Source organism: Equus caballus, chromosome 2 (genome assembly GCF_041296265.1).
Source record: "Equus caballus isolate H_3958 breed thoroughbred chromosome 2, TB-T2T, whole genome shotgun sequence".
Taxonomy (NCBI): domain Eukaryota; kingdom Metazoa; phylum Chordata; class Mammalia; order Perissodactyla; family Equidae; genus Equus; species Equus caballus.
Genome location: NC_091685.1, coordinates 10,157,251 through 10,180,315, shown reverse-complemented (window position 1 = coordinate 10,180,315; position 23,065 = coordinate 10,157,251). Strand labels below are relative to the sequence as shown.

The following is a 23,065-nucleotide window of genomic DNA, read 5'->3' as shown; positions in this document are numbered from 1 at the left end:
TTGGGTGCAAAACACTTCCACTGTTTTGCTTATGAGAGGAAGGGAGCTAAGGAGGAAGAAGGAGAGAGAAAGAAAAAGTGGAAGAGAGGGAAGGGCAGAGGGAGGTTGGGGGGAGGAGAAGCTGACAGATGGAGAAGGTGAGAGAGGGCACACTAGAGATGGTGTGAGCATGGGTGTGTGTGTGAGAGAGAGTCAAACAGACAATCAAAAAAGAGAAATGGAAAAAGGGAGAATGAGAGAGAGAAGAAGGAAGAAATAGGTGGGGGGAGGGGTGTCCATGCAGGAGAGAAACCTGGGAGAAGCGAAGGGGATGTGCCCCTCCCTCCTCTGCCCCCCAGAGCTCAGATCCCAGCCCAGACAAAGGACTTGGCAGCCTCCCAATCCTCTGCAGGGAGGAAGCTAGACTTTCAAAGGCAGCCATGCACCCCAGGGGCCAGGAGAGGGCACTTCAACCTCAGGCAACAGCAACGAACCTGCAGCTGGTGGTCCCTGCCTGGCAGGCAGCAAGAGGCAGAGAGCCAGGAGGCGAGGCCAGCCTCTTCCTCAGGTGGGCGGGTTACCAGGACCTCTCTGATGGAGCCGGGTGCCCACGTACATCCCTTTCGACATGGGATGGGCAATGAACGGGTTTGGGTCCCCCTTGGCTGCCTCTACACCGGCCCATGTCTGCTCTGGCCCTGTCCCTTCCTCTACCTTATTCCAGATTTCTGTCCTGAAGGGCAGCATGCCTCCAGCTTCTCCCTGTGCCCCCTCATCCTCCTCCCCTTCACCAAGAATTCATCTTTTCTTTGAGTACAGGGTGGACTAACTTGCTAACTTGCAAAACCATTTCTTGCACACTATGCCATTTGATCCGCACAACTATTCACCAGGTGGGCACAACAGGGAGAATGGGAAACTGAGGCACAGAGATGGAGTGACAGTTGTCTGTGAGCACATTAAAAAATTAAAATCACTATACTTTCTAGTTCTAACATTCCATGATGAGAACCCAAGTAAGTTGACTCTCTATCATGACGTTTCCTCAATACCAGAATTAAGGCGGGCTTACATATGTTGTCTCTAACTGAGCACCAAATACCTAACCTGTCACAGACTGAGTCTTGGCCTTAGTCACAGATCTTGACCATGGACTGAGCCCTGAGCCTGACCATTAATGACTTTGTCCTGATAAAAAGTTTAGAATCGTGCACATGAGTACAGATAATGGAGTCTGACTCTGTCAGTATATCTGAGAACTCCAAACATACTTTTAAGATTACTACTTAAGAATCTCTGGAACACCTTAGGAATCTTAAGAACCCTTCACGGAAGTTTCCATGAAACCTCCAGCCTGCACTGATGTCATTTCTTCCTGATGGTCCAGCAATTTATTACTTAGATTTCTCCCAGTTCAGTACTTGACTAGTAACAGTAATCATAATGCTATCATTCACTGAGTGCCCTCCATGTTCCAGGTCATCTATTAGGCACCTGAGAATTTTTTTATGTTTCCATCTACTTGAAACAAACCTACGAGTTAGGTATCATAATCCCCGTTGTTATAGACGGGCAAACTGAGGCTCACAGACATTAGGTCACTTGATCAAGGTCATACAACTGGTAAACAGCAGAGCCAAGATCTGTACTCAGATCAGCGGGGCTCCAAAGGCTGTGCTCTTCTTCACCCTATTATTGAACGATGGCATCTGTTAGTTACGTCTCCTCAACCATGCGGCTGGTTTCGTCAAAGAGAGTGGCCTCTACTGGGGCAATCAGATTTGATTTGATATTAGAAGAAACAAATTCAAGCTTCTTGGAGGGTATTGCTCTACCACCTAACACTACCAAACTGTGTCACCTGGATGGGCCTCCTCCATCGACTCCTGGAGCCTCCCTGACCCTCCGACTGGTCACGGCTTATGACAGGCGTTCAGGGATGAAATCCACCTCCCTTGTTTATAAAATACAGATAATAGGACTCATCTCTCTAGATTGTTGTGGGGATCAAACACGATGATGGCTCTAATAAGTGCCGTTCACTTCCTGAGGTCCACCCGGGGCTTAGCATTCTGTAGGAGCTCCGTAAATACCATAAATATATTTTGCTCCAAACTAAAATCCAAGCATCTTCTGTCTCCTCCCTCCTCTCCACTGACTCATGGCGAATCTGCACAGAGTGAGAGCAGTGGCCCTGACCCCTCCTCCCTCTAAGTTCATCTTTCATCCTCCCAGCCACGACTCCCACCTCCTGCCTCTCGAGACACATCAACAAGCCAAGCACGGCCACAATCCCAGCTAAAGGCCCTTGTCTCAGACAGAGTTGGCAGCTGCCTCCTCTTATTGGCAGGACATTTATCATCTTGAGGAAAATATTGACGGATAAGCAACCCCAGACAGGCAGAGTGTCTCGGCTGGGCATGCAGCCTGCCAAATTGAGAAGTGAGATTTGAGGTGTTGGTTCCAGGTCTTTAAGGAAGAAAAGGAGGGCTGGGGGGTGTGTAGAGAATGGCCCATGACTTCAGAGGTCACAATCCTAGGGATGACTGTGCCCAGACCACAGCAGATGTTCAATAAATGTGAGTTAGAACCGAGTTAAACAGACTCTTTGAAGGACGTCTGGAGGATGGAGGCCCTTTGTCCAAACCCTTCATTTGACAGATGGGAGAGTGGGATCCAGGGAAGGCTAGCGATTTGCTCAAGACCACACGGCAAGTCAGTGGCAGAGACCAGGTTAACCAAGTCCACAGCTCATGAATCTCGCATCGGGACACTGTCCATGACACAATGATGCCAGCAGGAGATACTCCCCAACCTCTGGTCACATGGGATAATCTGAGAAACTGGAACTCCTATTTATTTAGGGGAATCAGGGAGAAGGGGATCCTTTGACTCACTTCAGAGCCAGTCTCCCAGGGAGGACATCCTTTTAAAGATGAAAAGAGTGGGAAGCAGGCAGGACAGATGAATGTTACTTGGTGAGGTGGCGCGACATTTGTCTGTGCTGCCCTCACCTATCTGCAGCCAGCCCCATCCACCCATCCCTCCTACGCTGCCGTGGTGCTCTCCCTGAAATGCTGGTGTGGCTGTGGGTCACAAACCCTTCACTGCCTGGTTCCCACAGCCCTCTCCAGCCTCATCACCTCTCACTCCTCAACTTGCACCCCAAGGCCCAGGCATGTGCAATCAGCTCTCTCAGTGCTCCGGATGCTGCACACACTGCTCTCTCTCCCTGCAAGGCTCTCACATGGGTGCCTTTCTTGCAGCAGCTGCTCCCACCCCTGGCACCCCCAAGGCTCGGCTCAGCGCTGATTCTCACTGCTTCCTGTGCCTCCCTCTGTCACAACACCATACTATGGTCACTCTCTTGCCTGTCTCCCCCATCACACTGGGAACTTCTCCAGGCAGATCCATGACCTCTCTCTCATCTTCGCATCCCCAAAAGCCCTGGGCCTGGCACATAGTAGGTGTTTAATAAGTGTAGCCTTCTTTTTATCTCCCAGAAAGAAGTTCAAACTGGAGCTGCCTCTCCCTGGCTCTTGATCTGACATCTAGGGCCACATAGAACAGATCTACTCCCTCTGCTCCATGATGGCTCTTTAGAAATTTGACCAAAGCAAATATGTAGGCTCCAAATGTCTTCTTTCCAAGGAAAATATCCTCAATTCCTTTACCAGTTCCTCACAGGTCATAGCTTTGGGTGGGGTGACCAACCATCTTGGTTTGCCCAGAACTGTCCTGGTTTTATCACTGAAAGTCCTCTGTCCCAGGAAACCCTTCAGTCCCAAGCAAACTGGGACAGCTGGTAAACCAGCTCTGTGTTCCCTTCCCATCCTAGTCTTCCAGAGGCCACACACCATTTTCTCAATGTCCTGTACACGGTGGAGCCAGAAATGAACACAGGGCTCCAGGGGTCGATGACACAGTGGGACAAAGCAAGGCCAGCTCCTCCTGGCTCCCAACATCTGCTTCTGTTAAAGCAGCCGGTCAGCATCAGTTTTGGCAGGAGGACTGTGTGTGGTGGATTCATTCGCTTTGTTGACCAATATAGAGCTTAATGGTGTCGACTAAGATGCCTCAACCATTTTATGACACAGGAAACCTCATTTCTCCAAATCAGTTCTTGCAAAGCTGCTTTCGTTTTATTTGTTTTACTCTAAAGGCAGGAATTATTCAACATCTTTGTTTTTAACATTGCCTAAGCCCTCCAAGTGTTCCAGGCATTCAGCCACTCAACAATTATTTATTAAACATCTACAGTGTGGCACACAGTCCCTCTCATTGTCCTTTGAGCTGCTCAAAGTTAGGTCCAAATCTGCAACAGGTTGGAACTGATCTTGGGTAAAGTCCTTCCACTTTTGGGGCTCTCCCCACATTTGGACAACAAGAGGATGAGATCACAAGTAGGTGCTGACCTAAGCGTGCAAGGACACATACATATAAACAAACAGGTTCAAGTTACTTAACAACCAGCCAGGATCTCTCTGACTGCCAGCTAACAGCCATAATCCTGAAACAATATCCACTCTCTTTATCATCCGCTTGGTTTCCATGGAGCCTGGCAGTGCCGCTAGTGAAAGCTGACAGTTATCACCATAAAGTAACTTTACAACTCCGTAATTTGTAGCTCTCTGCTGTCAGTAATATTAACAGCATTTCGAATTATGGCTATAAACTTGACAACAGCAGATAAAACCCTTAGAAACCTCATCTGGGGAGGGATGAGGGAGGCTGGGGGAAGGTGACGGCATTTTGGTTTTCCAGGCCTGGGCGGGAGGCCCATTTTGACCTGGGGGTGGGAGGCAGTAGGGCCAAGGCAGGGCTCTCAAAGGGCAGTGCAGCCCAGCTCGGGCACTGCAGAGAGAGGCTGCGGGTGGTGTTGGGGATCACAAACAGGTCAAGGCTGCGGGCAGGGCTCACCGAGAGCAGGGCTGGAGGACAAGCAGCAGCTGGCTGGTGGGTCCCAGTCTCGGTGGGGTTCAGGAGAGGGCTTTCGTCCTACAGGATGTGGAGGGAACCTGGGCGACTGCAGGGCAGGGAGGAAGGTGAGACAAGCCCACCAGGCACAACCGAGAGAGCATGTACTGTGGAGCCGGACAGATCTGGGTTTCAATTCCAGCTTTCCCACATAGTAGCTGTGCAGCCCTGGGCATGTTATTTGACTTTTCTGGGCTTTAGCTTCCTTATGTATAAAATGGAGGTACTTATCTCAAAGGCCAAAAATCAAATGATTCTTTCTACATCTGTCTGTCTGTCTATCTCTGTCTATCTATCTATCTATCTATCTATCTATCTATCTATCTATCTAATCCATCTGGAAATAAACACGAAGATCATATCATTTCATCCTCAAATCTGGACAAAGGGGAATTCAGGCCCAGAATGGGGAACAGAACTTCCCAAACCTACATGGCAAGTTAGAGGCAAAGCCAATATTCCAACACAGGGGCCCTGCCCCTTCCATGAAGCACATCCCATGCTTCCATGAAGCATATCCCAGTATTTCACCATCACTACTCCTACTATTCATCATTCATTCATTCAGCCAGTCATTCAGCAAGCATTCACATTTAAAGATCAAACTCTAGTGCTCATCTGCACTGAGGAGAGAATAAACCCAACAGGCTTCAGGCCAGCTCAGCCTTCACTTCCCAGTGCCCTCTGACTGCAGCAGTTCTGGCTTATGAATCTCAACAAAGGCTTGCTCCGGGGCGGATGAACGGAACTGGGCAGTACCTAGGTATCTTTACAGGCCCTCCAACAGCTCAGACCTGACCGCTTCCTACTCTTCTGCCTTCTACCTAAAACGTGAAGCCTCCTCCCCAGGAAAGAAATCCAGGCAGTACCCTGCCCCCACACACATAAGCTGCTAATTCCTCTGAGCACCACAGATCACATCACTCATTGCCCTATTAATGAGCCATCCAGTAGATGCTGGTAGGACTGCTTTCACTTCATTCATTCATTCATTCATTCGCATTCACTGAGAGTCTACCTACTATCAGGCTTTGGCCAAAGAGGTGAAGTGACTTAACCAAGGTCATATAGCTTTGTGAGGGAAGCAAGAGGCACAAGGCCATACTGGAACTGGGATCCTGACTCCCAGTCTTGCATTCTTTGCACCAGCTCATCAAGGGGCAGCCTACCTTGACTGTGCTCACCAAGAAAATCACTTCATTATGACTCTATAGTACCCTAGTACCTTATAGAAAAATCTATTATGAGTCGATCCAAAGCCCAGGCTTCTCTCCAGAAATTCAGGCCTATAGAGCCATCTGCCTACCAGACTTCTCCATTTGTATGTCACATGAGCCCCTGCACTCAAAACATGCCAAACAGAGCTCAAAATATCCCCCTCCCCAATCCCTTCCTCCAACAGTCTGTATTTAAGCGATTGGCCCCACCATGTACCACGCTGTTCAAGTCAAGACCCTAGGCATCTTTCTTCACTTCTTCCTTTATCCCCACAGCCAAGCAATCACCAAAAATACTCAATCCTACCTCTTAGCTATTGGAACATAGTATTAAACTGGAGCTGTCTTAGTCTTGCTTTCAGCTGAGATCCCAAGACTATAGATCCTACATTTCAAAGTGAGGTGTGAAACCACCATGCTGGACTTGGAAAAGGAAACCAGAAAACCAGTTGTGCAACCTTCAGCTCACCCTCAGATGAGAGGCCCACTAAGGGGGAGTGGGGCTGGTGACCCCAACGAGGTGAACCACCAGATCAGCAGGGACTAAGGAAGGAGCCACAGACAAGTGGCCTGAGCAGACACGCCTGCCCACATTGACATCTCTCCAGCACCAGGAGAGGCGTGTCGGAAGAAGTTTACAAAGGGTTGCCCACATCATCTCATGAGAGTGCCAGTCATCTAAGCCCTTTCTTGCCCCTTTCCTCCTCTCTCTCATCTGGTCAACCTTGGAGGCGTAAACATCTAGGGTTAGCCAGATTGGGGAAAGAGCGGGAAGTCAAGTCAGGGAAGCAGAGGTCAGCCAGACCCTCCCAACCTCGGGCACCTGTTTGAGACAGGCCTGAGCTTGAGGCTGGGGAGGGTTTTACTTTGAAGGGGTTCGATGGCTTTGACTGGGCCAGATGTAGCCATCACTGATTTGAGACTGTTTTGTGACCAGAATTAATGAGAGAAATTTTAATTTCCTGAGAGTGACTGGAGAGTCATGAGGCCTGCCAAGCTTCTACATCTCTAGATCTAGAATCCATATCCATCTATCTGTAGGGTCAATGGGAGACAAAACATGTTTTGTTATTGTGCCCTGTGTGGACTGCTTGTTCAAGATACCTGTTGCATAGTTCACTAATCTGTCTCCTTTTCTTCGTGGTCTGGCTCTGCTTCTATTTATTTATCACCTGCCGCTTCTGGCATAGCCCCAACCACCCTCGAGTACATTGGACACACATCCTCTCCAGCATCCGGGTTCTCTCCTCTACGCCTCCCTCAGCCGGAAGGCTGCTCCACCCCTTCTTCTGCTGCCTACATCCCATTCCTCCCGGAGATCTGAGCCCTAGTTTCTCTCCCTCCAGCAAGTCTTTCCCACTGCCTCCCCTGACTCCTGCAGGGTTAGACGACTCCCATGTGCTCCCCCAGCTGGCAGCGCTTCCCTCTGAGCGAGCGTTTCTCCCTCTGTGCTGCTGCTGTTCTTTCCCTTTCTCCCTCCTCTTGAAACCGCCTCCTTCTTGAAGGCGGGAATCATGCCCTATTCATCTGTCCGTTTCTAGTGTCTAATGAGTTTTGTGGGATGGATGAGTAAATAAATGATACCTTCAAAGTCTGATGTATGTTTCAGAGGACTCAGTGCAGGTGCCTTGTAGGCTCTGAATTGAGACCAAGCCAATGAACTGCCTTCTAAATCTCCACATCTCCTCTTGGCCACACCAGCCCTTCCCTTCTCCCGGAGCCAGCATCTTCCGATCTCAAGGTGTCCACAGCTATAAGCCTGTGTGGAAACCAGTCTGCTCAGGACCCAAGGTCTCTGTTCCCAGTGTTTTTCTCATTCATTATGTCAAAGAGCTATTTCATTTTGGCTTGTAACCAGATCATAAACAAAGGCCAGAGAAGTTCTGGGTTATTTTATGATTCCAGTTTAGCTTTTTTTTTTTCTCTCTCTCTTTTTAAAAATTGTTTGAACAGAGCCTATTTATTACTTTTAAGCCCAGTAAAATGTAAATAGGGTTTGCTGAAGAATGGTCCAAAATTCTCAGAAATTTATCAATTCACAACAACAACAAAAACAACAAACCACAAGAAGGAAAGTCAAGGGAACTAGTATAAATGGCACGGTGTGTATGCCCAGTGATTTATCTGCATTCTTCCATGTAAATAGCCCTGTGAAGTAAATAATCATTACCTCCTCACTTTACAGATGAAGAAACTGAGGTTCAGAGTGATTAAACAGCTGGGTCAGGGCCCTCAGCTAGAGTGACTCAAAGCAGAACTCACACCCAGGACTCCGAGACCAGAGCTGCATTCCCGCCGCGGCATGGACAGAGAGAACGAGCCAGGGCAGAAGCCTCTGAGGATCCCCCTTTCAGATTCTGTTGAAGGTTACGAGTCTTCCTCTCAGAAAATGAACTCTGCATCTTTACTCACAGTTTTGCATAAATTTCACATGGTTCAGGGGCTCTTCTTGAACCCCATCTAGGGACCCTTGACTGAGAACCCCTAAACTAAAAGAACGAAGGCAGCTGCTGCCTTGACCTAATCAGCAGGACACTTTTGTACTGATTTTCTCTATTAGACTGGAAACTCCTATGCTCATGGAATTACTGAATCTTAAGACTCACCAAAGAACAGAATTGTGGATTCTTGATATCATAAATTCATCTAAGCATGGAATTAAACAATTTTAGGTTTTAGAATCAGAAAAAATCTTAGAATGTCAGAGCTGGAAGGCATCAGAGTAGAGATCAAGTCCACATATAATTTCACCCTACAGCAACTCTGAGAGGTAGGAGGTATCAGACACTCAGCCTACGAGAAGGGACAGGGCTTGCTCCAGGCCGCGCAGTAATAGTGGCGGAGTCACAATCAAACCCCAGATGCTGGCTTCAAAGCCACATGATTTGGTTAAAGATTCAAGCAGTAGAAGGAATGCCATGCGGTCTGCATGGGGCTGAGAAAAATGGGGACAGAGGAACATTTGTTGAGTACCTATTGGGTGCCAGGCAGTGGCAGGGGCCTATAGATAGATGGCATCATTTCACTCTCCCAATAACCCTGCAAAGTGAGCATTATTATTTTTATTTTACAAATGGGGAAACAGGTTCAGAGTGGTGAGGTAACCAGCCCAAGGTCACACAGCTAGAGAAGCATCAGTGACTGTGTTCACCGCTGTATTTCCCTGATGTAGTAGAGGAGGGAAGTCAGAGAGTGAGACCCTGGTAATATTCAGCTCGTGCTCTTCCAGGAAGAAAAATTAAACTGACAGACACATCTGCTCTGGCGGGTGGGGAGGAGGACAGTACTGTGGGCTTGGGTGAAGCATCCCCCAGGACTCCCCACCTCCCCCAGCCCTTCCCTGATCTTATGCACGTCCAGCATCTGGACAACTCATTTGGCCTCCATGAACCCTGACGCTGGGAAGGGAGTTCTCCAGATGACAGACAAAAAACCCCATCGTGCAACAGTACACCCGCACTGTGCGAGCCAGTTGGTGTCCTGAGGTCAAGGCCCTCAACTGCGGTGACCCCACCAAGGCCTTTGCTCCATGAACCCTACCAACACAGCCACTGGCCTCTTACCCTAACAGCGCCATCTACCTTCTTTAACATAAATGCAGGCCCTCATTCCCGGCCACATAACCCTTTTCAATGTTTTCACCAATAGCCACTTAATATTTAAAGCTTGCAGTGCACATTCATATAAATCATTGCATTTAACTTCATTGCAACTCAGTGAGGTTAAGTATTATTATGTCCTCTTGTTTCAGATGAGGACAGTGAGGCCCAGAGAGGTTATGGAACTTGCCCAAGGTGGCACATCCAGTTAGTGGCTGAGCCGGGAATCAAACCCAGATTTGTCTGAATAGAAAGTCCTTTCTCTCTGCATAACACCACACTTTTTCAAGAGTATTTCTATTTAATATAGCAGGGAGTAGAAAAGCAGGAAGCTCCTTGGTCCCTTTGTGAGAGTGACTGTGCTCATCTCCGTGAGGCTGGAGGACTCGCTGAAGGGCAGTCTCCGTGATGACGCTAGTGCTGTCGTCAGAATCCAGGTCTTCTGACTCCCAGTCTAGAGGACACTTTCTCCCAGACCATATTGCCGTCCCCATCAGACCATGTAATTTCTTTTTCTGATGGGGACACGGAGCCAGCAGTCAACACAGATCACAATCTGTCTGCCTGAAGTCTCCCTCTGTTATGAGATGAGGGTTTAAACAAATGCGTTTCAAACAGGAACCAGGTTAAATCACCCTCACGTGTGTTGAAGTGGCCTGAGCTTCTCTGGCACAACTCCAGGGTCCTCCTCTCATTCCCTGGATGACACAACAAGGCATGGTGGCTCCAGCAGCAACGTGGCCTGCTCAGCTCGTGGGCAGTTTCACTATTCCCCCTTAACTCCTTCCGATCACTAGCTCCTGTTGCCCGCTGACACCCCCATCCAGTCACTCGCCAGCTCTTCTCAGCTCCTCATTCTAAATATTCCCCGGCACCACGCTGTCGAGGCCTGAATCATATCCCACCTGGATTATCACAACAGCCTCCTACTGCATGTCCCTGGCTACTGTCTTGGCCCCCTCCAATCTATCCTTCCCTCAGTAGACAGAGTGGCCTTCCACTGCTTTTAAAACTCTTCTATTACTCTCTATTGCCTTCATACTCAAATTCAAATGCCTTAGAGCCTGCCATGTCAGTCTCATCTCTTCCATCTGAAGTCCTTACAGCTCGTGCAGCTCACCTTCCATCCTCCCCTCTCTGTCTACAATGTCCTCCCTCCAACCACACACTCAACCCAATCTGGTTAATTTCTACTCAATCTTAAAAACTCAGCTTAGATGTCACTCCCACTGGGAAACCTTCCCTGGCCTCCCCAACTATGTTTGAGGCCCCTCCTGCCCCCACACAAAGACATTTTTGTCATTGGTACATTCACTGCTACATCCCTGTGCCTAGAGCTTGACCTGGCTTACAGCAGACACTCAGCACACACTTGTCGGACAGAAGTTTCCCATGGCCCTCCCAAGTCCTCCACCGCAGAACTTACCATCCATGTCATAGTTGCCTCTTTCCTTTTCTGTCTCCCAGAGCAGACGGAAAGCTCCACGAGTCAGGAGCCAGGCCTTCCTGCTCAGTGTTTACCCCAGGGCCCTTGTATGTTTCCTGCACATACTAATGGTGTGTTCACTTGTAATGAGTGAGGACTGGGCATCGAGGGGAGGAAACCTTGGGCCTGGGCTGAGAGACGGGCACTCTACTAAGAAACACATTTACTTCCAACACAAAAGCACGTCAGAGGGGTGCTGAGAAAGAAGAGGATAACCCATCAAATTTGACATCCGAAACCAACCACGAACTAAATGCAGGACTTTGGAGGGTCCCCTTCTTATTGTGAATAAGGATTGCAGAACCCCCTTTGGTGTCTGTGCTCAAACTCTTCTTCCAAGCAAATCCCTCTAGCTCGTTTGCCACCTTATCAGAGGAGAGCAGAGCAGGTGCCGTGTGGAATGTGGCTTATGCATGTCTTACAGGAGTTAGCAGATCCTGGAGAAGTCATGGGCTGCACATCAAGTGTGTGTTGGTGGGGGTACAGTGTGGCACATGGAAACGCCCAGGACTTTGGAAACCAAGGGTCCTCTGCCTTAGAGCAGAGCCTACTCCACTGGCCTTGCTGAGCCAGTAGTTCTTAAAGCAGACTTCAAGATGTCTGCTTCAGGCCTGACTGAGGCAGGGGACGCTCAGTTCTTATTATGGTCTCTGCAACGTTCTCCCGGATCTGGAACACTGCTCTCACACCTGGCCTACCTACTCTTGTCCCTCCCTCTGGGGCCACCATGCTGCCTCCCAAGCTCCTATGTTGGACCCCCCGCCCCCCACAGCCACTAGGCTGTAACTGACTGGGTGGACTGGTCCTAAGTCTTGCCATGACCAGAAAGGATGTTCTCCTGCACAGAGTTTGGTAGGAACTCCGTAAACACTCTCCAAGGGTTGAATAAAGGCTGAAAGGGGCACTTCTACTTCCAGGAAGAGAATATTTGCATATATCCTGAGTTAATTTTATCCTTCTCCTTTCTCCTCCTTCAGCTATGCAGTCGTGCACCACTTACCAATGGGGATGTGTCCCGAGAAATGCGCCACTAGGCGATCACATGGTATCGACCCTGTGGGGCCACTGCCACACATGCGGTCTGTTAGTGACTGAAATGTCATTATGCAGCGCATGACTAACACTCTCTCTCTAAGAAAACTAAGTTTTAGGAAGGGGCAAATGAGTCAATCCAAAAACAAAAGGATAAAGGAAAGCAGAACCTGTCACAATCTGTCGCAACTCTGATGCAGTGACCTTGAAATTAAAATCAACACTCAGGAAACTAGAATTACTAAATAACCCCTAAAACATGAAGCAAGTTAGAAAGTAACCTCTAATTCCATCATAACAAGCTTGAGTGTTTTCAGAGAAATTTTATGAAGAAGGCAAGAGGAAAAGAAATTTGGCAAAGGAAATGCAAAGGCAGAGAGAAAGACGCACAGAGGATGAGGGGTAAGGCAGGGAAGATGGGAGGGAAGCAAAGGGAGAGGAAAGGAGGAAAGGAGGGTGGGAAAAAGAGAGAAAACAGAAAGGGGCGGGGAGAGGACATGAGAAGTAGGGAAAGAAAAACACAGGAGCGGAGGGAGAGAGAAAAGAGAGAGGACAGGGGAGAAAAGACAAGTAAAAGGGAAAATAGTGAGCAGAGAGACGAGACTGTGAGAGAGCAAGAGACAAAATGATGAAAGATGAAAAGAGAAAATATAGTTCTAAATGTTCAGGGTTAGGAGGAGGAGGTCATCCTCAGCAGCCCCGGGATGGTCATCCAGCCCATGCACTTACATACCTTAGATAGCAGAAGACTCACTCCCTCATGAGCAAATGGAGGATGGAGAGAGATGGGAGCAGCATATGGTAAGGGCAGGCCATGGGCCCAGGTGCCTGAGGAGAACTTGACGCAAAGCACAGGCAGTTGGGAGAAGGGTGTCCAACAGAAGAGCAAGGGACAAACAAGACAATTCAAAGATGCCACCAGCAGGACCTACCACCTCCATCCTTATCTGAGTTTCAGCTCTCACCTAAGCTGGAGACCTTATTCACCACCTGATAGTAAATCCTGCTAGACCTGGATACTCTTGGCTGGATGTGGTCCGGCCCAGGGCTGGGGTGGGGGTGGGACATGCCAAGGATACAGGCTTCCTCCGTGTAGGGCACAGCAGCCGTGGTGCCTCCAATGATGTAGCTGTAGAAGGAGACCTCCAGAGTGTAGCAATAGGAAGTGTGGTCCAGCAGTCCACCAAGGAAGCGACGGCCAGTTCCCGCTTTCACGGCATCCCGGTTAAAGGATGTGCTCGACTATGAAAGACAGAGGAGGGAGGAGAGAATCAGGGCTGGGCACCTGCTGGCTATTTGGGTCTTGAGCAAATCTTACAACACCTCCGGGTCTCAGCTTCCTCATCTGAAAAGTGGGATATTAACCGCACATCACAGGATTATTATGAGGACTGATTAAATAAACAAACATAGTTAAATGAAAGCATCCAGCAGAGTTCTTGGGGCACGGTAACTGCCATTTAACAAATATTTGTAGAAATCTGAATGGGGACAGAGGAGCAAGGAAAAGTAGACAGGAAACAAGAAGCAAGTATATAATGATGGTAACTAGAACTGAAATTGGGGAAGTGCTTTCAGCTTTATCCTATGGTTTTCCACATAGTATCACAATAATCCCTTGATGTAGGTATTGTAATTTTGCCCCTGAAGGTGAGGAAACTGAGGCTCATAGAGATGGAGCAAGTAAGTGATACAGCACAGAATTGAATGCAGGACTAAGTGACTCCAGACACCCCAACACTCCTTCACAATGCTCCCCTCCATTAGGGACAGCTGAACTCATGTCCAACATCACCAGAAAGGAGGGACCATGGCTGCTTCCTCGCTAGGGTGTTGACCGCACCCATCACAGGGGACAGAGAGAGGATAGAGCAAGCAGGTCAGCGTCTCAAGTCCTCTCTTCAAAAATACGTGAGATGTTAGGTAACTTTTTGTAGCCTCAGCTTCCTCATCTTCAAAGTGGAGTGATAATAACATCTGTTTCATAGAGTTGTGAGAGTCAGTTCACTTGAGGTTAGAAGGGCTTTCTATGCTAACCCATGGAGACCTAAGTAATGGAGAGACTCTGGTTTTAACAAGAGAATATGTGTCTTATTCAGTAGGATATACGAGAAGAAGGAAAAGAGAGGAAGAGGGAGAAAGAAACAGCAAAACATAACAGATGCATAGACAGACATTGAACGAAAGAGGTGTGTGTGTGTGCGTGTGTGTGTGTGTCTTGAGGCAAAGGAGAAGATCAGACAATTAGAATGTCAAATCTGAAAAGACCACTGAAGTCCATGCAGTGGAATCCAACTCTCTCACTTTAGAGTTGGGACTGAGGGTCAGAGAAGAGAAGAGACAGAGACTGGACTAGGATGGATGACCTTGACCCTGGCCCTGAGCTCTTACGGGGGCTGCAGTGCAGGAACATCATCAGGCAAGGTCAGAAATAAAGCTCCCAGACTGAGCCCCCTTTGTAGGCCCTGGAAACCGCACCTCTGTGAGGCTCTCTGAGCCCTGTGGCCCAGCCTCCCAGGGAGCCTGGATCCAGGAGATTCAGTCTGCTCTGAAATTGGAGTGATTTCAAAAAGACAAAGGCTGGCCATCCTATAGTGAGTGATTCCTACAGAAACAAGCAAGGCTCTTCTTATCTCAGAGATGCAGATCGGGAGCCACCTGCTTTGATTCCACCACCACGTGTTAGGTGACCTTGCTGTACATACCCAGCTTCTCTGGGCTGTAGCTTCTGTCAGGTGTAAAGAGAAGACCAGGCTAAATAATCTCCCCGTTCCTTTGCTGGTCTGGCATTCAAAGATTCTGGGATTCAAAGTGCATTTTACCTCACAAAGAAATTCATCATCTCCCCTAATGTCCAGGCCGGCAGCAATGGGCAGGCAAGTTTTCAGCTAATCAACTTCACAAACTGCTATGACCTTAGTGGGCCTCTCCCCTTCTGGTCACATGGAAACAACAGGCCTCAGAGATTTAGTATCAAAACAAAGGAAAATGTGCAAAACCTCTTTCCTGTGTCCCCACACCACACTCTGACTCCTCTCCATATCCTCTCTCCCTGCTCTTTTCCCATATTGCTTTTTTTTTTTTCAGATTTTTATTTTTTTATTTTTTTCCTTTTTCTCCCCAAATCCCCCCAGTACATAGTTGTATATTCTTTGTTGTGGGTCCTTCTAGTTGTGGCATGTGGGATGCTGCCTCAGCGTGGTTCGATGAGCAGTGCCATGTCCGTGCCCAGGATTCGAACCAACGAAACACTGGGCTGCCTGCAGCGGAGCGCGCGAACTTAACCGCTCGGCCACGGGGCCAGCCCCCTCCCATATTGCTTTTTGCTGCAAATTATTCTAACTGCCAGTCCACAGCCTCTCCAGTCCTCCCCGGCGTGTGAGGTGGGAAGCAACAATAGTCCCTGGACTCTGCTGAGGTCTCTGCCACCTGCAAAGTACTTTCATATGTCTGCATTTGTCCTCCTAGGAAGTGGGGATGCAGGTAGAGCAGAAAACTATCACCCACAAATTACTGACAAAGTAAGTGAGGCCCAGAAAGGGTCATGGAGGAAGGGAATGGTGGGCATGTGACCCCCTCCAGTAGGTGTGTGAGGCTCGTACTCAAAGAACGGAGGTAGGTGGAAGCAGAGCCTGGGCGGGGGCTGGCACGTGGTCAGTGCTCACTGAGTTTCTTCTGCTAATGCTGGATCAACTAAACAAATGCCAGCTCATCAGACAGACCAAGCACCACCTTCCCCAAGCGTCTCCCTCCTGACGCGATGAGCTGCTTGAGGGCGTGGGCACAGCTTGTTTACCTCTATGTATCGCCCACGCCAGACCTGGCACAGAGTGGGTGTTCCGTAAATGTTAAACCAAATTGAACTGAATGAGGAGAAAGAAGGGGAGGCAGTGGGAGGGAGAAGGATGGGGTGGGGAGCAAGGAGCTGGGAGCTGGCTGAGAGAGAACTCTTGACTCACATAGGAGAAGTCCTCAGCATTCTGGCAGAGGAGCTTGGGAAAAATGGCCTGCCTCTGGAACCGTTCCTCATCCTCAAAGATGTTGCCATACATGAAGCCATTCATCATGGTGGAGTGGGCGTGGATGTCAATATAAAACTCCAGGCTTGTTTTCTGTTGAAAAAAAGGATAACAAATGACAAGCCTGGGGCCACAGAGCTTGCCTTAAAGGCACCAGAAAGTAAACACACACACACACACACATGCATGCATGCACACATATTCATTTCCTTTCAGCTGGACCTATGTGTCAGCAGATTTGGCAGCCTTTTGCAATGTGATTGGAGGGGTTGAGACCAGTGAGGATCAATTTCTCCTCACTTTTAATACCATCTGCCCTCAGGGTCCACCATTAGCATCCCTCTTTAGAGTTCTTCTGAAAAAGTGAGTTTTTCTGTTGGATTAAGTCATGATGTTACTTACCCCAAACAGTTAATACATTCCTGACTAAAGGCATTAGCAGAATTTGTTTCTTTTATTAATGAGACATACCTTCAGGCAACATAATTGTATTGACGTGGGCCTGCTTATGGCTTTGCCCTGACTGGGCCATTTCCAGCTAAGGGGGTCTGGGGTCAGTCATAGGCCCACTGTGGGCCTCAGCTTTCTTATTGGAAACACAGATATTTTAATTCCAACCTCAGAGAGTTAGAGTGGGAATCAAACACTGCAATAATAATTACTACCATTTACTGCATATTTACTGCATGCTGGCACCATCTGGGGAGCTTTACACGTGACATCTTAGTTACTTCTTTTATTTAACCTCATTTCATGATGCCACACCTATTCCCCAATAATATATAAATAGTGCATGGGGAAAAAAACACCTTGTAATCTGTAAAGATGCTTGTGGCTAGTCTTTCTTCGCGATCTACTTGCACATATTTAAGGCATTCTCTAGCTTGATATGGTAGTATTCCTTAGCATTCCTGTCTATGAGCTCCCTGAAGGCAGGGGGATAGTCTGTAAGCAGCCCAGTGCCCATACGTGAAGGATGCTCAGCAGCTGTGCACAGAAGGACTAAACAAATGGCCCCAGAGAGGTTACTCCACATACTGTAATGGACTGGCAGGAATTAGGGAATTTTTAGGCCCTTAGATCCTCTATGTCCTTCAAATCTGACCTTCTTTTCCTATATATAAGTCCTATTTATATTTATTAATTCTTTCTGAGACTAACAGAGGCCCCAAATGGGGAAGGAACTTGTCCAAGCTCATGGCATAAGTGGGAATGAAACCCAGGTCTGCTGACCCCTGACAGTTAACTTATCATCATCAATGGCCATCGCTAGAAACAGCCAAGGCAAAACCTGGCCGCCTTTCCACCCCCTTTCTAGCATGTGGTCCTGGGAAAGAAGAAATGTCCATGCTTAGAAGGATTCTCCCTCCTTGGGACACTTTTAAACAGAGTTAAAACCAAATGAAAACCATGTTGCTTCTAGAATGTGGACCTGATGACTGTCATTTCATTTGCCTTAGAGTTGGAGTGAAAAATTCTGTCTTGCCGAGCTCCCAGCTCTCTGGGTAGCATAAGCTGTCTTTTGAGAGATACAAGATGCACTGCTCCGTGTGATATTAAACTCATCATTTTCAGCTTTGGAGGTGGAATACACAATGATTCAACAGGAGCCCTATAAAAGTCATCTTCGCAATTTTATTTTCTTCAATTGTCTGTCTTTTCCTCTGAGCTTTTGATGAGCTGCAGAGGAAAGGAGGAGGTAGACAGATGACTTAAGAAGTGTGTAAGAAAAAACTGCAATTTACATCTCCAGATGTCAGAGCCGGAGAGAGCCTTGGAAACCAGCTTCTCTGACCTTTCTTGGAACTGCCCTGGATGGAGAGGTTGCTTGCTGAAGGCGGCCAGCAAGTTCGCAAAGGAGCAAGAATTAGAACCTGGCTCGACTGATAGCCATTCTGGAGTGGCTTCCACTGCCCCGTCCTGACACCCAGCACCTAATGTGAGTTCACTTTAAATAGCCAGCAGATGAGTTATATTGATTAATTTACATGGTTCATAAGTCAAAAAGATATGAAAGAATTTACAGTGAAAGATCTCCCTTCCACCCCTCCTCCAGGTACCTAGTTTCACTCTCCAGAAGCAACTCATGTTATCAGGTTCACATGCATCCTTCCAGAAATAGTTTCTGCACAAACAAGTACATATTCCCCCCATCTTCCTCCCAACACAAACAAATAGTAGCACACTGAACACGCTATCCAGATCTGCTTTTTCTCTCTTAATATGTCTTGAAGGTAATTTTTTCTCAGTACACAGAAAGTTACCCCATCCTTTTTAACAGCCATGTATAAACTATCTAACAAGTGCCCTATCGATAGACACATGAGTTATTTCCAAACTTTCATGTTACAAACACTGTCTTAGAGATTGCCTCTGTATATACACTAATTCACACATATGCAACCATATGTAGGATAAATTCCTAGAAGTAGAATTCCTGGATCCTCTGTGTATTTGCAATTCTGATCAATATTGACAACTGACCTCCGTAGAAGGAGCAATTTACACTCCTAGCAATGTCTCTTTCTCAATTACCTTGACAACGTGGGTGGAATCAAACTTTTAGACATTTGCCAATTTGATGGGTGAAAAATGATATTTAAGATTAGTTTTAATGTCAATTTCTTTTAGTATAATTATCTTTTATTATATAGTTAAGTATCTTATCATATGTTTGAGAACTATTTGCATTTTCTATGAATTGTCTCTTCATTTCTTTGCCCATTTTAGAAATTGACTTGTTGGGCTTTGTTTCTTATTGATTTACAGAAGCTATATATAAGAGAGACAGCCTTTACGTGTAGTATACAAATGTTTTTTCTCAGTTTGTCATTGTTTTTTGACTTTACTTCTACTGGTACTTTTTTCCATGTAAAATTTTTTAAATGTTAATTTTTTACACAGATTTACCAATCTTTTGTCTTGTTGTTTGTGGGTTGAATTTTTTCATTGTCTCTTCTATTATTTCTATTGTTTCATTCTTTTATGTTTAAATATTTCATTTCAATTTTAATTTACATGGAGGTAGGGTGTGAGGTAAGGATTAAAGTTTGTTGTGCCACACCATTTATTACATTGTGCATCTTTTTCCCACTGACTTGAAAAGCAACCTTAACCATAAACATTTTTTGATATATTTGGGTTAGTTTTGGATTTTCTATTCTGTTCTAACCATTTGTCTTTTCATGTGTCAATACTATACAGTTTAAATTACATTAAGTTTACAATGTTTTTTAATATTTGGAGGGCTAGTATCACCTCATGTTTCTTTTCCCAAATTTTCCTGTATTTTCTTGCAAATTTTGCTCTTTGATATTTATAATTAGCTTGTTTCATTTTCCTTGCTCTACAAAATCCTGTGAATATTCTCAATATTTATAATATAATCCTATTAATTTTTCATATTAATATAGGAAGAATTGACTCATGACTTTGAGCCTTCCAATCCGAGAATATGTTTTGACTTTCCATTTATTCAAGTTTCCTTTTGGATATAGCAGGAAGTTTCAAAAGTGTTTCTTTTTCTCATATAGACCCTGAACATTTCTTTTTGATGCCTAGGCAGTTTATATTTTTAGTTGCTGTTGTAAATGTGATGTATTCTTCCATTAAATCTTCTAACTAGCAGTTCTTTATAAATATTAAGGCTCTTGTTTTCAACATATTTAATTTTTTTTTTCCTTTTTCTCCCCAAAGCCCCCGGTACATAGTTGTATATTCTTCATTGTGGGTTCTTCTAGTTGTGGTATGTGGGACGCTGCCTCAACATGGTTTGATGAGCAGTGCCATGTCCGCGCCCAGGATTCGAACCAACGAAACACTGGGCTGCCTGCAGCAGAGTGCGCGAACTTAACCACTCGGCCACGGGGCCAGCCCCTCAACATATTTAATTTTTACCCAGACACTATACTAATTCTATTATTATTTGCATAATTTCTCATCCAATTTTCTTGGATTTTCATTTGCTTACTAATTCAACAAATAATCACTGAGTACCCACTATGTATCAGACAGTGTTCTAAGCACTGGAGATATGCACCAGGGAATGATCTGGGCATGACAGATATAGCAATGAACATAATAGAAAGCTTCTGATCTCAAAGAGTTTACATTCTGTGGAGAGAGAAAGGAAATAAACAAATCAATGAATAAATATACAAGACGTCAGGAGGTATTAATGCCATGGAGACAAATAAAACACAGTAAGGGAATAGAAAGTAATAGCGGTTCTGGAAAGACAGAGAGTTGAACGGAGTAGGAGAGTTAGTCTTGAGGATATCAGGTAGAAGAGTATTCCAGGTAGAAGGAGAAGTAAATGCAAAAGTCACATGCACTTGGTATGTGTGAGGAACAGCAGGGAGGTGAGGAAGCCTGGGAGGAGGGACCAAATAAAGGGGGTATTGTTTTCCAGGGTTGTAATCTTATCACTCATACATAGTAATTTTATCTCCTCTTTTTGGGTTTTTATGCTTCTAATTTCTTTTTCATGTCTAACTGCATTGGCTAGTACCTCCAAAACAATGGTAAAGGATTAGTCAGGTTCTAGGATCCCTTCTCACTCTAGAATTCTAGGGGCTGGAAAAAAACATTCTTCAGATATGAGGGAGAAATTAAAACTTTCCCGGACAAACAAAAGCTAAGGGACTTCATAGCCATGAGACTCCCCCCCCCAGAAGAAATCCTCAAGAAGGCCCCCATACTTGAAAAGAAAAGCGAGAAAGCGGTCACAAAACACAAAGTAAGGAGATAAATAGTTAGACAGAATCTGAATAGGACAGCAAATATTCAACTATAGCATTAAGCGAAAGGGAAGGAAAACACCAAAAACAAAGATAATCCTGTCATTTTAACCACAAACTCACAACACAAGATGGAAAAAGATATGAGGAAAAACACTTAGGAAGGGAGGAGGAAAGGGACTGAATCAGTTGAGGCTAATGAATTAAGAGGTCATCAGAAAATGGACTATCTTATACATGAGATTCTCAACACAAACCTCAGGGTAAACACTAAACAAAAAAGCAGAACAGAGACACAAAGAATAAATAAGGAGAAAATAAAGAAACATATCATAAAAAACTCCATAATTCAATGGGTAGACCAAAACACACAGGACAAAAAACAAAGGAAATGCAGGAAAACTGGAAAATGAGTGATAAAATAATTACATTAAGCACTCATACATCAATAATCACCCTAAATGTAAATGGATTGAATTCTCCAATAAAAAGATACAGAGTGGTGAGATGGATTAAAGAACAAGACCCAACAATATGCTGCCTCCAGGAAACACCCCTCAGCTCCAAAGACAAACACAGGCTCAGAGTGAAGGTGTGTAAGATGATACTCCAAGCTAATGGCAAACAAAAGAAAGCAGGTGTTGCAATACTTATGTCAGATAAAGTAGACTTCAAGATAAGGCAGGTAAAGAGAGACAAAGAGGGGCAGTATATAATGATCAAAGGGACACTCTATCAAGAGGAATTAATGCTTATAAATATCTATGCACCCAACACAGGAGCACCAAAGTTCATAAAACAACTATTAACAAACCTAAAAGAAGATATTCATAATAATACAATAATAGTAGGGGACCTCAACACTCCACTCTCATCAATGGATAGATCATCCAGACAGAAAACCAACAAGGAAACAGTGGAATTAAATTAAAAGCTAAACCAGTTGGACTTAATAACATATATATATAGAACACTTCATCCAAAAACTGCAGAATAAACATTCTTCTCAAGTGCACATGGAACTTTCTCAAGGATAGATCATATGTTGGAAAACAAGGCAAGTCTTTATAAATTTAAGAAAATTGAAATAATAACAAGCATCTTTTCCCATCATAATGTTATAAAGCTAGAAATTAATTACAAGAAAAAAGCTGAGAAAGGGATAAAGATGTGGAGACTAAACAACATGCTATTGAACAAGCAATGGATCCTTGAAGAAATTAAAGGAGAAATAAGAAAATATCTGGAGACAAATGAAAATGATAGCATACCATACCAACTCATATGCAGCAAAAGCTGTATTAAGAGGGAAATTCATTGCAATACAGGCACATCTTAACAAACAAGAAGAATCCCAAATAAGCAATCTCAAATTACACTTAACTGGATTAGAAAAAGAAGAGCAAAGCCCAAAGTCAGCAGAAGAAGAGAAATAATAAAAATCAGAGCAGAAATAAATGCTATTGAAACAAAAAAGGCAGTAGAAAGGATCAATGAAACAATGAGCTGGTTCTTTGAGAAGATAAATAAAATTGACAAACCCCTAGCCAGACTGACAAAGAAAACGAGAGAGAAAGCTCAGATAAACAAAATCAGAAATGAAAGAGGAGAAATAACAAAAGACACCACAGGAATACAGCAGATTATAAGAGAATAGTATGAAAAACTATACTCCAACAAAATGGATAATCTAGAGGAAATGGATAAATTCTTAGACTCTTACAGCCTCCCAAAGCTAAATCCAGAAGAAACAGACAATCTGAATAGACCAATCAAAAAGAAAGAGATTGAAACAGCAATCAAAAGCATCCCAAAGAATAAAACCCCAGGACCACACGGCTTCCCTGGGGAATTCTACCAAACTTTCAGAGAGGATTTAATACCTATCCTTCTCAAGCAACTGCAAAAAATTAGGATTCTAGGGGCTGGAACTAGAGTAGAAAAAAGTCTAGGAAATTTATGTGAATAGGGTCTGAGTTTGAGGTCTTAGTTCTTTTCCTTCTTCATTACACATATT

At 45.4% G+C, this 23,065-nt stretch overlaps 1 protein-coding gene across 4 annotated transcripts in view; it reads right to left on the bottom strand.

Moving 5' to 3' along the window:
* Nucleotides 1-23,065, bottom strand: part of AGBL4 (AGBL carboxypeptidase 4) — a 1,218,758-nt gene that overhangs the window by 46,284 nt on the left and 1,149,409 nt on the right. For all 4 annotated transcript variants that reach the window (XM_023636827.2, XM_070260014.1, XM_023636828.2 and 1 more), the window contains 2 exons: nucleotides 16,250-16,402; nucleotides 13,370-13,532 (listed from right to left, as the gene is read on the bottom strand). In XM_023636827.2, coding sequence (XP_023492595.1) covers nucleotides 13,370-13,532; nucleotides 16,250-16,402 — 316 coding nt within the window. The remainder of the gene's footprint in view (nucleotides 1-13,369; nucleotides 13,533-16,249; nucleotides 16,403-23,065) is intronic.